General features: G+C 41.9%; 1 protein-coding gene across 1 annotated transcript in view; it reads right to left on the bottom strand.

Annotated features, from left to right (window-relative positions):
• The window catches only part of LOC149868048 (O-acyltransferase like protein-like), a 50,134-nt gene that overhangs the window by 32,760 nt on the left and 704 nt on the right, over positions 1-16,670 (bottom strand). The window contains exons 2-9 of the mRNA XM_090037885.1: positions 14,893-15,155; positions 13,073-13,212; positions 10,528-10,606; positions 7,311-7,449; positions 6,982-7,220; positions 4,341-4,520; positions 3,085-3,187; positions 923-1,024 (exon numbers count right to left, since the gene is read on the bottom strand). Of these exons, the coding sequence (XP_089894011.1) occupies positions 923-1,024; positions 3,085-3,187; positions 4,341-4,520; positions 6,982-7,220; positions 7,311-7,449; positions 10,528-10,606; positions 13,073-13,212; positions 14,893-15,043 (1,133 nt within the window). The 5' untranslated portion in view covers positions 15,044-15,155. The remainder of the gene's footprint in view (positions 1-922; positions 1,025-3,084; positions 3,188-4,340; positions 4,521-6,981; positions 7,221-7,310; positions 7,450-10,527; positions 10,607-13,072; positions 13,213-14,892; positions 15,156-16,670) is intronic.

Here is a 16,670-nt window from a genome sequence, read left to right as displayed (position 1 = left end):
AGGGGAAGGGAATTGGGGTGGGAGGGCAGATCGAGGCCCCTGCGGTGAGGCAGGGAGTGGGGCACAGGTAGGAGAGTGGGGTGAGTGGGGCCCTGGCTGGGCTGGGTGGTGGGACAGTTGGAGCCCGGGAGGCTTCTGCCACTGCGCACACCCTGCAGGAGGCCCGGGGGCTCGTCCAGGGGTGCAGGAGCCCAGCTGGGGCCCCACCACCCGGCCCTGCTGCGGCCCCACTCACCCCACTCCCCTGCCTGTGCCCCACTCCCTGTTGCTCCAGGTTTGCCCTGTGATGAGTGCTTTCTTCTTCTTCTATTGGAGGGAGGGTTGGCTGGTCACTGTGTAGCCTCTACCATCTTTCTGCCTCTGCCACAGAAGAATTTATATTTCCTAATTTCTGACCAGTTTAAGGCCAATTTCAACAAAATGGCCATAGTAGATTGGAGAGTTCAACCCAGGGTGTTCAGCCCACACAATCACTGGTGCTCAATCCTATAAAATCCCTGCATCCCGTAAACACACTGAGTTTGATTTTCATTTACATTTGACACTACTTTGGCAAAATAAAGGGGGCTAAAAATGGATACAATGCCTACTTACTTCCAGTTCAGGCTTATATATCCTTCATACTATGAAAGTGGTAAAAAGGGGCAAACAATATCAGGTCCACTGACTTAATGAAGGATTATGGGAACTAATTATGATGCATGGGAAGCTTCTGACACTCATTCACACTGTGAAATAGCTTACTGCATCATGAAATCCTTGACTAACAAAAAGTCTAAAAGCTAAAGAATAGGAAACTAAATGTCCTTCAGGTAAGATACTACAATGATCTGGGTTTTATTTTACTTTAATTTTCTCTCTTTTAATTTTGAATCTGGAACCTTAAAAATGAATTTTAAGAGAAACTCTTGTTTAAACATACCTGATGAGGCGATAGCAAAAATATTTCAGTGTGACTTTTAGAGTAATTCCTTTTTCTGAGCGCTGAAGCATGTTTAAAAGTGACCTGGAACTCAACCACCCGCTGAAAACAAATTAATAGTATTTTGAATATTTTCTCAGATGAGAGGCCTTCCTGATCAATATGCTCCTTGGGAAAATGCCAGGTTGAGAATACTGGAGCTGAAAGTTTTTTGTCCAGGGGACAAGAACAGCATATATAGCAAGAGGTCAGGGTTTGTCTTACAGTCCCATCAATGCAACATAGAAATGACCTACTTCCTACATCCAAAAGGACTTCTGCCTGACCCTTTTTTCAAGTAGTGTCAGGTGAGGTAACAGCTTTGAACATGGCAGATTTGGATACCTGCCCAACAGAAGACAGACCGCAGATGCCATCAAACTTCCAATTTTAAAAACCAAAATATAAGTATTGCTTCCTTGAAGATATAGATTATGACTGAATTACTGGCTACAGCTGCAGGTTCAGTGTGATTTGCACTTAGAGCTGAGCCAGCCTTTATGTTCTGTTTGAAAAGCATGGTAAATGCTCTCTAGCATGATTATATTATTTTGGCGGGCTACGTCTACCCTGCAACTGCAAAATGATTGCTGTGCAGTGTAGATGGTTTAGTGCAGTGATTCTCAACAGGGCTTCCTATTTCAAATAGAAATCTGGAGTGTCAAAAACACTCTGCCCTGTTGTAGTCTGACTTCTCTGCAGTAGAAGAATTGCTCTATTATTTTTCTATAGTCAAAAACGGTAACTAAAAGCTGGCATTTTCCGACAGGGGCCTTGAAACTATTAAGGGGTTTCTTGAGCCAATCTCTGGCTGCCTTGAGTCCAAAAAGGTTGAGAACCACTAGGTTAGTGACACCTGATAAATTTGCTGGCTTATGCTGGTAGCAGTTTAGCCCATGCAGCAGAGAGCTCAATGAAAGCCAAGAAACAACAGCAGTAGATGTACCCCGTGAGTGTAGAACGGATGCTTGGAGAATCTATAATTTCTTCATTAACACATGAGCTATAACTAACAGTGTCTTAAATGACCGTAACAATGGAATAACTTAGATCCCTCTACATCTCAGAAGCATACAGCAATAGTACGCTCAGCTACTGAAGACTCTCCATTGACTTTGCCTGCCTGTGGGTCACAGGCTTATACTACTAATTTGGATTTCATCCTGTAAAGGGGAGTAAAGCACAGATGCACTAGACCAGATCTGTCCAGCTGGGAGCCTGTGAGTGGCTGGCATGCAGCCCTGGGCCCGTGTAGACATCTTTCCCACTGTCATACAGCAGGGGAGAGTCCGGGGCAGACACAAACCTTGATGCTGCCCACACATCGCGGCAGGATGCAGGGGGTAAGCGCATTGCCAGTCCAAGAGGGCTTTTGGGGATACCTGCCCCACATGCAGCTTGCCAGGTGGGAGTGGGGAATATATGCTACTAGTACTGCTTGTGCAGGGAGGGGAGGGGGTTGTTGTGGTGTCCTGGGGGGCTGTACTGCCTGCATAATGGGGGGATCCCAGGACCCCAACCCCCACAGTACATGGCCTGTGCAGCATGCATCCAGAGAGCTGCACACTGATGCTGCACATGGCCTGTGGCTGCACCGAACTTGCCCTGCGCTACACAATTCGGTCTTATACTAAAGCAGGTGATATGGAGGCACAGACTCTGATTCTCCCTTGATTTGTGCAGAGTGGATATGAATAATTACAATTCATCAGAATTCTTCTGCCCCTTATGTGAGTGATAGCGATGGTGCTCACCTTGCATGGAAGTAATGACTACATGAAGTGCAAGGCAGAGGAGAAACAAGCCCACCATTTTCACACAGCAGAAAACAATGCCTGCTCACAGTATAAATGCTACAGCAACTTTTAGCAACATGCTAGGCTGGGTTGGGCAATTATTTTGGGCGGAGGGCCACTTACTGAGTTTTGGCAAGCCATCAAGGGCTGCATGACAGGCAGTCAGGGGCAGATAAATATTAATTTTCTAATTTCTTTAGGGGCCCCGTTGGCCAGATAGAATGGCCTGGTGGGCTGCATCAGGCCCTGCACTAGGCCTCAAGCATCTGCATCAAGCAGAAGAGTTGGAGATTTAAAATAAAAGGAATCATAATTTTATCCTATTACCTGATCAAGAAAAATGTATCAACACTTAAGTAGAAAGGTCCACTTCGAGAGTAAACATAGATGGGCTTTCTCAGCACTCTCGCTTTCCATTCGAGCACGTTGTCTGCAGTGACATGTAAAATGCATCATAAGAAACAATGAAGAAATATATGAACATGAGCTTTAATTACAGATAACAAGACACAGGGGAGGAAATGTGGGCTAGCAGAGAGAGACAGCCTGAAGCTGGAAGTCAGGATTCCTGGGTTTTATTCTGGCTTACTGACGTGCTCTGTGATCTTGGACAAGAAATCATCCTATCGTTCAGTTCTCTCTATATCTGAAATACAATTTTACCATTCTCTGTAAAGCACTTAAGAGTTTTATGGATGAGAAGCACTAGATAAAAGCTAAGTCTCATTGTTGCACATCCATCACTGTACTGTATACATGCCAAATTACTTAGTAGGAATGAGTATTTATTTCCCTTTGGAATTCTTGGTTTAATACCATCCAGGCATACAGAACAGATTTCAATTACATTTTCTTAATCGCTCCAGCATTTTTTTCTTTCCTTTTCTTTCTGCCTCCCTTTTTGGATAAGTTTATCTGTGACAGCTCTTCCCCTGAGCTAGAAGAATTTCCCCATCAACCCCTGTCATGGACACCAATGTAGGAAAAAAAGCATACTTTCTATGTGGACTCCTTATTCTTTTTGAGAGACCCCTTTAGCCTTCTGCTGTAAAACAGGGGTGCTCAACTCCCAGCCCACAGGTCAGATCGAGCCCAAAGAGTCATGTCATCTGGCCCCCAAATGTCCAGAAGTTTGGTGCTAGAGCAGTGGCACCATCAATTGCTGGTCCCTTGCTGCCAAATTTTCAGACCCATGGGGAGCCCTGCAGGCTGGATAATGTAGCCCTGTTTGGCACATGATGCCAGAGCATGGCCAGACCCAGACAGGCAGGGTTGGGCGGGCAGGCTGCCAGATCTGGATGTATGGGATTGGACTATCAGGCTGGATCAAACCCATGCACTGATCCCATGACTGACCCCATGGGGAATGCATAGCCTCATCAGTCACTCTTGCTAACATGGCTGTCCAATAATTTTTATGACCTCCGTAATATAAATAGCTATGACCACCAAAGTTCACAAACTACTTATCTGACTTACAAGTACGTTGTAAGAGAGCAGTTTGCCTGTGAGCATGCAAAGAAAACAATGGACTTCCTCTATGTAAAAGAAGAATGCACGTTTCATGGCACTATCCCCCATACCGAAATTCTGCCAGGCTGTCATCTGACTGGTGTGTCCAGAAATGATCCATAGGAGGCTCAAAACTCGGATGCCATTCAGTACAGAGCAGACTCCTTTAGTGGATTTTAAAGTCCATATGACTGGAAGATTCTTTTGCAAGGAAAAGCACTTTAGAGTATTGTCCAAGGCACCTAAAAAAGCTTGACAACAAAGACAAATCCACACTGAGTTTCTCACCCAGTGCATTCTGTGCTGTTAACGTAAGAATAGAGATACTACCTGGCATTTTACAACACCTTCATCTTACTTGCATGGAACCAATGAGAGCTCTGCTATTGTCTTTGCTTGTGAACCAACCCCTTTAAAGTCTGCTGATATTGACTGTTACGGCTTTTGGATCAGGTCCTTTAATAAGTGATCAGATCCAAGACCTGGAGCAGAGGTGACATTTAAGAATAACATTTGTCATAGATTTGCAGTCTATTAAAATAGAAACAATTTAATGCGCCATTTTACAATCCAATGGGTGGTGGGGGAAGGGGCCAGGGGGAGGGGACCAAAGACATCTAAGAAGCAATATATGAAACATGAACCTGTTTTGCAAATTCTAGAAGAAAATATGGACAGCATTTGACTTAACAACAGTCCTGGTTCAAAATATTCTAGAGTACAATGTCAACCAAACATTTTCAATATTGCCAATCAAATCTTGTTCCATTCTCAATTTATACAGCTCATACTGGTTTTCATACATTTTTGGAAGATGGAACTGTAATTTAGATAATTTTGGGATTATTGAAAGGTTATGTTGAACAGGAATGAAGCTCCCTTATTCTGGAGCATGGGTGTCCAGATAAAGGGTTGCACTTGTATTCATACTTCACCTTAATTCAAATTACATTTCAAATGTAGACAAGCCCTTTTTGTCAAGGCTGGTCCTGGGGTTACTATACTGTTTTGCAAATTACAAAATGAGATCATCATCATCAAGCACATAAGCAGTAATAGTTATGAAATGACCAATCAATTTATATACATATTCCACCATATAGATAGCACATACTTTTTGGAAACCACTGTATTTCACATGTAAAAATTTTGTCAGACATATCATGCACATTTATTTACTCTGGTATTTATAGCAAATGGCCATATACATTCCACAACATATGTATAGTATATTCTGGTTTCTCAGATGTAGATACTAGGGGTGTGCGAAATAGGCCCTGTTTGATTTGGATTCAGCCTGAATCAGGGACAGTAATTTGATTAGCTGATTCAGATCACTGTCCCCGATTTGATTTGGGCAAATCCGGATCTGAAGATTCAGCAATTTGGCCATAGACACAACTTTAAACATTTTTTCTACATAACTTGAGGTACCAGGCGTGGCTCGTGAACGCTCCAATGGTGGGGCAGATGGAGCATCCTACAGGAGTTGAGCGGGGGGAGGGGGCACGTGCTTGACGGTGAAACTGGAAGTGGACTGGAAGTATTTCCAGTCCATTTCTGGGTCTGCCAGGGAGCGTGTCGGGGTTCCCCTCCAAGTCCCCTTGGCTCAGTGATCGGCCACAGGGAGACCATGGGTGCCCTCCCCCCAGACCAAAGAGGCACCAGTCGCAGAGGCAGGGTGGTATGGGGGGATGCCCCTATGTGCTCTCTTGCAGACCTGGAGTGGACCAGAAGCACTAATCAAAAAAGACACTTACAGGCCTGCTGTCAAGCACACTGGGGACCCCCTGCACTCCTGTGGGGTGCTCCATCTGCCCCAGCACTGCAGCATTCATGAGCCGCCTGCTATGTAGAGGTACATAGAAAAAACATTTAAAGCTGTGCCTATGTCCGAATCGCTGAATCTTCCCGAATCTAATCGAAACGATTCAGAGGGTTCCAATTCAATTTGGAGAGATTAAAGGGTACTCTGATTTGATTTGGATTCAGAGATTCAGCCACACAATTGGGCCAAATCTCTTCTGAATCAAATCAGGGATCAAAGCTTCGCACAGCCCTAGTAGATACATGTCTGCTGGGAACAAGACTTAGACTATACAATTCAGTCTGACCTGCAGCCATTATTTACTAATTACATTTTTCCTGAATTAATTCCCTCAGTCACCTAAGCAAATCTATTGACTCCAGTGAGACAACTCATGTGACCAGGAATTAATCATGTGAGCTGAACTTTTAGGCTTGGGTTCTTCTTGATTGTAGGCCTGTTTCAACGCTCGCTGGAAAGATATTTTTGAGCTAACTGATGAGCATTGTATTTTACTTACAAACACACACAAGCCCCTTTGTCCTACAAAATGCTGAAACATGTCATTTGTTGATAGCAATAAAGTAACAAATATATGGAGAATAATAGTGTCTAAAGATCAACTCCAACAGGATGTCTTTTGGTTCTATGTCCAAAACTATACACAGGATCGTTTTAAACCAAAGCCTTTTCTTGCTTTGTAAAATATGGAAACCAATATTGCAGCATTGCTATCTCTGTCAAACATGTTTGATGAGCTCTTTAAAAGAGGTATCTCTGAAAGATATCTCAAATCAATTCTATATTTCATTAAAATGGAACATTTCCTTCATTATTTCCCAAATGTGCACTATGTAAAGTAAGGCTTGGCATATATGTGGCTTTTGTATAAAGAAAACACTTACTTTTCCTTGTGCCACAGACATCATCAGAAACAACTGGCAGCACTGAATTAGTGCTATAATGATTTTGCCAGATACCTTCCTTGGATTCACTGCTATCTTTCTCATTTGAAGCCATGCTGCCATAATTTGCAGAAGGTAAACTATCTGATTGTGATTCATCAGATTTTGTTTCCCACCTCTGAGTAGCAGCATAAACTGTTCCAGTGATTTGTAAGGCGATAAACAAAATGCTAACCAACCTGCGGGAAATACAGTTCATTACTACAGAGTGACAATCACTTCTTAGGACACATTTTTAAAACAGATGTACCCAGCCCTCCTGTACTTACAAACAAATAGCAGCAAACACATCAATAGAAAAAAGACCCTTAGCACATCTGGCCCCATTCACAGCCAAGGTTGTAGTGTTCAGAGTGAAGAGGGATGGGAAAGGTGATACAAAGGAGATAGCCTTGAATGTAAATATATCTGTTAATAAAGAATAAATCAAAATTATATTCCAAGATAAAACAGCATTTGCCATGACAGATCTCAGCAGCTTGTTCAAGAAAGATTTTTCCTTGAGTCCCAGACTGTATTTCTGTTTCGTACAAACAGTTTTGTTAAACAAATGTTCTCCTCTGGATCCAAGCTGCAAATGAATTTTCTCTTCCAAGAATATTAGGCTTTCAAGTAATTTTTTATTGTGACGCCTCATAGAGAGGAGCTTCATGGGCCTATCCCTTCCTGAGGTCTACTCAGAAGGGGGGGAAAAATTAGAAAGGGATAACCTCCCTTTATTTATTAGTGCTGACTCTTTTGTAGGTACATGGCCATGGATATCTGCTCAGCCTACATTTTGGGTTGTAAAACGCATTCAGACCCTTAGCTTGGCTGTTTTTTACATTGCTCAGTATGACAAAATCTTGTGATATACATGTTTATAGGCCTATGTTGCATTTTGAACACTGTCATTTTCCCTCTGCTGACAGGATGTGTTCAGTCAAAACTGATTTTGCTGAAATTAACAACAAACACAATAACCAACAATTTCCTTCTAGCACTAGATACAGCAATAATTTTGCCTGGAAGGAAACTGGAGAGAGTTCAACACCCAAATCCCAGTGAAATTCAGTATAATCTGGATGCTTGATTCCCTGAAGATGCCTAGGAAATCTTAGCCTTGAGTTCTGCAAGTGCAAGTTTGGTCCTATTGACCCTGAAGGCAGAACTGCCATTTGCTTCACTAGGAACAAGAGCATAAGAGATCATATACTTATGAAAATAAAATATGATCTAAGAAACCCTTTCTTCCTGCCATGTGATTTATTTCTCCTGGACTACAGTACAGATGGAAGAATTAATTAATGGATGAGCTTTCATCAAGCTGAAGGAACACTAGGGGTTATACTTGTAGTGGAAAACTACATTTAACCTCAGAGTGACTACTACTGGCCCCAATTCAGGATATACAGCTCAGGGGGAGATAGCTCATCCATTTCTTTAATGTGTAGTCACTTCCCACAGCTGTTTAGTCATTTTAGGAGAGCCAAACTGCAATATGCTCAGACCATTAGGAATCTCTTCTCCCAACACAGCTGTACCAAATCTCTGCCTCCAGAGCACCCCATCCACCAGGGGTACCTCCTGGGACCTGGATAAGAAGGTTTTGCAGATGAACAACTGAGAAGCATAAAGAGAGAAAGAGAGAGAGAGAGAGAAGAGGAAAATAACTCATATTTTTCAAGACTGAATTTGTTTTTTCCCCCCAAAATTGCAATCACATTTTTTTCTATGCTGGAAAGTTTCAGTTAGCCATACTGTGAAGGGAGTATGATGGAAGCCAGAGGCAGACCTCTGTTTCTAAAACTTTGTTCCTCTAAGTAATTTTAATTATCAGGCTAGGATGTGCCCGTGGCCCATGTAGTCCAGTTTTGTGTTCCACATAGAAATGGGGTAACACACCCAGGGAAAAATCCCTTCCAACCCTACTAGCTAGTGGCTGAATTATGTCAATATGATTTTCGCTCCTAGCAAAGCTCTGTGTTCTAGGATCTGGTGGCATAACCCTGGACATTCTGATTAGATGAGCTCTTGTTCAGAAAAACATAGGCGCCTCTGATTCACTTAGTCTATAAGACTACTGAATAGACTACTTTCTACTCTGTATTCTACATTCTGCCTGAGTTCGGACTAACACAACTAATTTTTGCTCTTCCTTCCTGGATAGTCTTGTTATCCACAAAAAAATCTGGTTATTTAATGTTAAAACGTTTACAGTGGATTTCAGTTATATTTCCTAGTGAAAGAAAAAAAGCTCAAAGGCTATAAAGCGCTCATGAATGTAGACATTTCATAACTAACAACAAAACTATAAAATTGGCTATGAGATGGGCCTGTGAGATTTCTTAATTCATCCTCTTCTACCAAAATTGGAATAAGTGATCTGGTTGGCCTGAAATGCATTGATTACAGGTGTTATGTGCAGTATATCTAGATGCCAAGAGTTTATTTTTAACCATGTTAACTGTATTGCACAGCAGCTAACACAAGAACTGGCATGTCAGCAAAGTCCATTGACTTCAATTAAATTATGTCAATAGATACGAGTTAAGGACTGACTCATTTTTTTCTGGGCGTAGAGTAAGTTTATTGTGTTCTAATGTTACTGGCAACTGAGAATAGACAGCTTGAATAGAAAACAGAATTTCATAGTATTTGTTGTTAATTATTAGTTAGGTGCAGTGGCAATCAGGTAAGTCATTGTGTTACTTATACAAATGCCTATGTGTGACTCTCACTCCAGATGCATGCTGAGACCTCCCCAGATTGAACCATTTGGGGGCAATCCTGCAGGCTGGGAAGGCAAAGATGGCTGGAAATGTCACCAGTGGCATCACATGGCTTTGTGTGCTGTTGGCAAGGGAAACTGGCCTAGTTTAATCAGGCTAGCCAATGTGGTATCTAAACTTGGGATGGATGTTATTAATAATTCAAACAATGGCAGTATCTTGAGGGTTCAATTAGTATTGAGATCCTATTGCTTTAAGCACTGTTCAAACACATGACACAAAGCTGGTTTCAAATGGTTACAACCTAAATATGTGGCAACTGGCAAGGGTCAACAGGCGAATATAACAAACCAATGGGGGAGCACAAAGTAGGAACAATACAACCCCGATTAAATAGCAAGCGATGGCTACAACAAACTACGTTCCATAGTTCTGCAGGCAATCTGGAAGATGTGGAGTAAAACCAAATGGAGGAGACAATCTCCTAATCACCTCTTATTTTAGCTGTTCTGTATAGTAAAGGTACAGATTTTAGGAGTGGGCTACAGGTGAGGTGACCAGTTACAATTCAGCTAGGGTTATATTAAGTGAAGAGTAATTAATGCAATCTGGGTGTCTATATTTCTTAGGTAGATTTGAAATGTTTTACTTAAAATGTTGTATGGTGTTTTTTTATTTTGCAAAGGAAGAACAATATTTTTCTTGACTCCACCAAAACCACCTCTCAACCCCACCTCACTGCCTCGTGAAAGTCAGTAAAGAACACCGCTCTTACCTAATGTTGCTAATGTTGCAAAGTCTTCCTCACTGCAGGAGTCAGGAACACAGACCCCGATACTGTAATCAAACCCTTCCTGAAAGACAGAAGTCTCCTTAGAACCTGGCCCAAATGATTTACGAATGCTTCAACTAGAAGTGCATCAAACCCAGTGGGGTGTGAGTGCATCAAACCCAGTGGGGTGTGAGTGCTCCTTTGAAAATCCCAGCCCTACTTAATTTTTATCAGCTCTGAGGAAGGTGTGGTATTGGCTCTAAAAAAGTATGGCCTGGTTATGTGCAGGCCTTGCAAGAGTTTGCAAATGGAAAGGGTACAAATTGCTTTGAGGAATCAGCATTTTGTCCCACCACCAAGACGACCTGCTGTTCTTGCAGCATCAAAAGAATCAAGGGAAAGGCTTATGCCTAGCCTTGTCCCTGCTTTGGCATTGGTTCTGGGGACGGATAGCCATGAAAGGGAATGAATGTAGTACTGTGTGAAAGGGTTGCAAAGTGGTTGTGTTGCTCTGAGCACTGAGAAGCTGCAGGATGAGTTAGTGTAGCTGCCTAAGAGGAAAGGATGAGGTGACTCCATAGCTCTGTGAAGAGCAAAAGGGCTTGAGTGGGACTGTTTGTAGTGAGAAGTTCTTGCATGAGAAAAAGGAAATGAAGATGAGGGAAAAAGCCATCTCAGATTTCCACCGGGCCTTTGGTACTGGGCAACAGATAACGGGAAGGGGCTGATTAAGCAATTTTTTCCCTTCCCAAGGCCAGGGTACAGGTAAAGTTTTGGAGTGTCCCAGAGCCTGGAACAGTGTGAGTCAGCCGACCGCTCCTCTGGTCTCCTACAGATGTGGCCTGGTGTTCAGATTGGCTAAGACCTGAGCCCACCTCTGGTTATCTGCCATTTCAGTTCACACAGAAATATTTGTCACTGGCTTACCGTTAACCCCTTGCCTGCCTAAATTTTCCCTGATGGCTCAAGTTGTATTTCCTCTTCTAAACTGCCACTGAATGTTGATATCTAAGGTCTTCTACCAAAAGGGTGGCTGCATTTCAGTGGTGGATGGGTAAAATTATTCCCTTGCCAACCACACAGGGGTTTTTATATAGTTTAAATCAGTAATGTCGTCTCCTCAGAGGAAAAGTACTATATAAAAGCAGAGTATTTACTTGATCATTGTAATTCACTGCCTGCTTCATACTGGTAAAATTAAAAGTAAACAATGTAAATGTCAACCACAGAGCCAAACGTATTCAAATATTTTTAATCATTTATGACAATGAGAAGAAATAACTTGAGAACATCCCAATTGAGGAATATTTCTATTAATCATGGAGTTTAGTTAGTACCTGCTCCTGACGTTTTATATTCATTCTGTTATCTGATTCATCAGCTATGAATTGGGCATATGTGGTTATTAAAAAATATAATTCACTGGATCTCCACCATGAGTAGAGGCTTTGATGATAAACTTGCTGTCTCCTGAATTTAATATTTATTAATTTTTTATAATCATTTTTGAACTTGCAAAATACAAAACACAGAATTCTCTTTGTTACTGAGCTTTGTATTTTGTTCAGAAAAAAAGTATGTTGTGTTTTTTCCTTCGTTCTTTTGTCTTCCATAAATGATCGTACTGAGAGAACGTGCTGCTCAGTTATATCCATGAGCAAGCAACACAGTGAAAGGTGACCTCCTAGCACTCTACAGATGTAATTGCAATGGGTAAAGATGATATCTCAGTGCCTCCCATGCAAAAACTTCCCAAAATAGGGCCAGATCTTCAGAGAACTCTGATTATGACCCATGAGATTTTGAGTTCATCCACCCAAGTATCTCTGTCTCTGTTTTGTATACCTGTCTGACTCCTATATTGTTGACTCTTTGAAGCAAGGACAGTCCATTATAAGTATTTGATTGCGCCTGCTCTCTACTGTAATGTAAAATAAAAAATGGCAAACACAACCTTCAATGCATCACATTGCATGATCTTTCACATTTCAGGGAGGTTAAAAACTAACCCAATTTTCTCAAGTCTTTTTGTACAGTCCATTTTACCAAACCTACCTAGAAAACTAGCAATAATTAGCAGTACAGCAGTAGAGATAAATTATTTCCTGAAATTCAATTGATTTCTTCAGTTTAGTATGTCCAAAGTCAAAGGTCTGGAAAGCAGTGGCATAAGAAATTGTTGGAATCATCTGTATTCTCAGAAATCTGATTACCAATACAGAGATTTAAGGTTTTCATAGTAAGTTATTTGGCAAATAGCCTGGTTTTTTATGCTGTTATGTGCATGGAACTTAGCACAATGAGGCCCCTGTCCATGCCTGGAGCTCCCACTTGCTAATAAAATAATCATTTCCTGAAAGTCAATACCAGTCTGTATTTTTGTCCACTGGAAGGCCAGGTCCTACATTTTATACATACCCTGGGAGTTGGTATTTTAGGTTCATAGCTGATTGCAGAATTGGACCTGAAGAGCTGTGTAGCTTTGAGTCAAGTGTAGTATAGCAATATAAAATGAAACAAATGAGCATAGATGCTGAAAATGGCATACCTGCTGCACTTGAAGTTTGCAGTACTGTCCTTGAAATTTACCTAGAGGCTCCCTGGCCGACAGACATTCAGTATAGGATCCCAGCCTGTCTGTATTTCCACTAAGGACGTTGCTACTGAGTTTTCCTAGGGAATCATACACTGTAATTTCAAAACAAATATACCAAGTAAATAAAGGCTCCTTTATGAAATTGGGAAGCTCAGATCAGTTTAAGAGGTACATCAATTGTCATTCACCCCAGGGGAAATTAATATTTCTCTTATATAAATGTCCAGCTGTTCTGTCAGTAAATTCTTTGGTAACACAAAATAATGCACCAATGTGGCCACTGTGTTGGAATTTAACCACAATGTGGTCTGGACTCAGTTATATTAGAAAAGAATTTTTTTGTCAACCAGAACTGTGCTTTTTAAAAAATGTTATCAAGGAAAAATAGTAGATTTCAATCAGTTTCCATTCCAAAGCAGGATTGCCCACTTACACTAGCCTACTTAGTTCAATTATCTAAAAAGTTTGGGTTGTTCCTTCATAATCTCAGGACTAGGCACTAGCCATGGACTCACTAGGTGCATCTACATGTGCACATTTACTGTGCAGTAACCAAAATTACTGTGCAGTATGGGTGTGCATGTGCATGCCTGTACCGCACAGTAAATATGGTGACTTACACTGACTTGAGTGTAAATTTGATATCTGCATCATGCAGGAATCAAATTTATGTCCAGTTAGTTACTGCACAGTAACACATATGTAGACATGTTACTGAGCAGTAACCCTCCCTCCTGGGTCTGCCCAGCCGCTAGGGGGCTGGCCTGAGTCCAGCCCCAGGGCTCCTGGCTGGCCACCTCTCCTGGCTTCAACTTGGGGCTAAAGTTAGACCCAAGGGCTGGCAGCCATGTGCCCAGAGGCTGGAGCTCTCCCTGGTGGCCACAGGCACACATAGAAGGCTGCTTTGACCTGGGACTAAGTTTAGTCCCCGGTTGTCTGCATGTGTAGGCCAGCCTACTCCCGCTTACTGCATGCTAATTTACTATGCAGTAAATTTAAGCTGGCATAAATGCACATGTAGACACACTGACTCAGGATATCTGGGTTGAATTTCCTACTCTGTTAAAGACTTCTTGTGTGACCTTGTGCATATCAGTTAGTACATCTGTATTTCTGCTTCACATTTATAAAACAAGAAAAATCTTTGAGAAAACAAAAACTATTTTCCTACCCACCTGGTGTGTTGTAGGATGAATAGCTGAAACAATACTATTAGGGGAATATGTACAGTGGGAACAAAAAGAGATTAAATTGATCAGAGTTAAACCATTGTAGAAAGGTAGGGCTGGAATGGACTTCAGGAGGTCACCGAATTCAGACCCTGCTCAAGGAAGAATAATCCCTGACTAAACCAGACAAGTGTTTACCTAACTTCCTATTAAAAACCTCCAAGGATGGAGATTCTACCACCTTCCTGGGTAGCCTGTTCCAATGCTTAGCCATCCTCACAGTGAGAAAGCTTTTCCTAACGTCCAACCTAAATTTCCTTTGCTTCAATTTAAGACTGTTGTTCCATTTCCTGTCTCCTGCAGCAAAAATTGCAAAAATATTTTTTATTTTCCCATATAATTCCTAACTCCTGGGTTACCTATCCCTCACCCATACACTTTTGGGAAAAAAAACTACATCTGTGGCCTCTTAGAAATACACATGCATCTATCTCTGTTGGTTCTTTTCCCTTTTATTTCTCAGTTACTAGGAGTTCCTCCAAAAAACTCGTGACTCCTAATTTAAACCTTGAAGACATACCCAAGGCAAGACAATACACTTACTCATGACTGCATATGGTTTTGGCTGCGCAGCATTCAGATCAGAAAGGAACTGATTGGTGTCTTCCAAGCATCTCAGAGAAGCATTTCTCACAGGAAAAGCCGCCTGAAGTAGTTCAGGCATCAATGCGAGAAGTAGCGAGGACAGCAACATTTCCCCACCTCTCTCTTCTTCAGAGCTCTTCCTTCAAGTCCTATGGTATATGTAAGGGGTACTTAGATATGGGGCTCTAATACACGTAGACTAGAGGTGCTGTCCAAAGCAGCTGCAAAGCGACAAAAACATACAAAGCGTGACAAATTATTTATACACCTAGTTTCTGGTGACCAGCCAGCTCTCCCATTTCCTGTGCCCTTTACTCCACCTGCCACAGATTAGTAATGCAGATCAAACCTGACATTCAGCTTGGAGACAGCTTTTGCTCTTCAACTTTCTACACTGATGTATTTTTAACAATGCACACTTATTGTTTATTCAAAGTGCTGAACTAACCTGAAGACTCCCTTTCAAGCCCTACATGGGTCCCATCACCACAGTGTCTGAATCTCTACTGTACTTTGCTTATAGCATCCCTCTGAGGTGGGGAAGTGTCCCCAGATTGACAAATAGGGGAACTAAGGCCCAGAGAGGCTGAGTGACTTGCTCAAGGTTCAAAAGAAAGTATCTGGAAAAACCAGGTAGTGAATCCATGTGTCCCACATTTTCAGGTGCTGCTCCTTCCACAGGACCAGCCTTCCTCTGAATACAGCTGTGATTTTTCTAAAGATGAGCTACAGGGTGTGTGGTGACAGTATAAGCTACCAACACCACCTGCACAATGTGCTCTGACTTGCTAGGACTATTGTTAAGAGTGAAGGGTCTGTTCTGTCTTCCTGTGTTTTCATCATTTGGCCTCTCTGTGGCTGAAGCAAGGACTTGTTAGTGCAATGCTAGTTTCTAGTTGTGGTTTGGGGAACTTAACACATTGACAGTTGGGCTACGACCAGAAAACACATTTTACCGAATGCATCAATGCAACATCTTTGACTTGAGTCCAATTTAAGCTAATGAAAAGCTCCATATCCCATGATCAGTCACGACCATAACAAGATCTCATTCACTTTTATCTTTCTTTATAGACTGTGCATACTGAGCAGTCATGGGTTTTGTAATAGTTATATTAGTAGTAGTCAAACTTTTTGGCTGGCATGCCACAAGGTGAAGCCCTGACCCACCACAAGTGCCAGCTGCTCCTCACCCCCCTGAGGTGCACCTGAGAGTTTGTGCTTGAGTTGCAGTAACGAAGGCACCAAGAGCTTGGGTGGTGCACACAGTAGCTTCCCTTGCCTCTTGCACATTTAGAGTGTGCTCAAGTGACAACAATAAAACAAACAGAAAAGGTAAACTAAAATAGAAAAAAATTAAATTAAAGGGAAGGGAAAGAGTTCCTCAAGGAGCCATTATGGATTTTATGTTTCATGAAGAAGCACATTGGAATTCATTATAGCTGTCAGTGTTGTGTTTTTTTATTGTGGTCATTACATAGAGGCTTTAACACCTTAGGGAACAATATGTTTTGAAAGGAGGATGCCCATTAGCTGTTACACTTATTTATACACAGTGGATACTTGTAATACCTGTAATAAAACAATGTGTAGATATTAGAACTGCTCTTGGGCAATCTTTGTCCAGGGCCAATATCCTACTTGGATAATCCTTTCATCTTTCCTCAGGGGCCACGTGTAGGTCACCTAAGACTGGGAAAACCACAGAGAGCCAAGGACTCCTTAATTCAGTTTCT

Source organism: Crocodylus siamensis, chromosome 3 (assembly GCF_052110815.1).
Source record: "Crocodylus siamensis isolate JL-2025a chromosome 3, ASM5211081v1, whole genome shotgun sequence".
NCBI classification, from domain to species: domain Eukaryota; kingdom Metazoa; phylum Chordata; order Crocodylia; family Crocodylidae; genus Crocodylus; species Crocodylus siamensis.
This window is presented reverse-complemented; position numbering and strand designations above follow the sequence as displayed.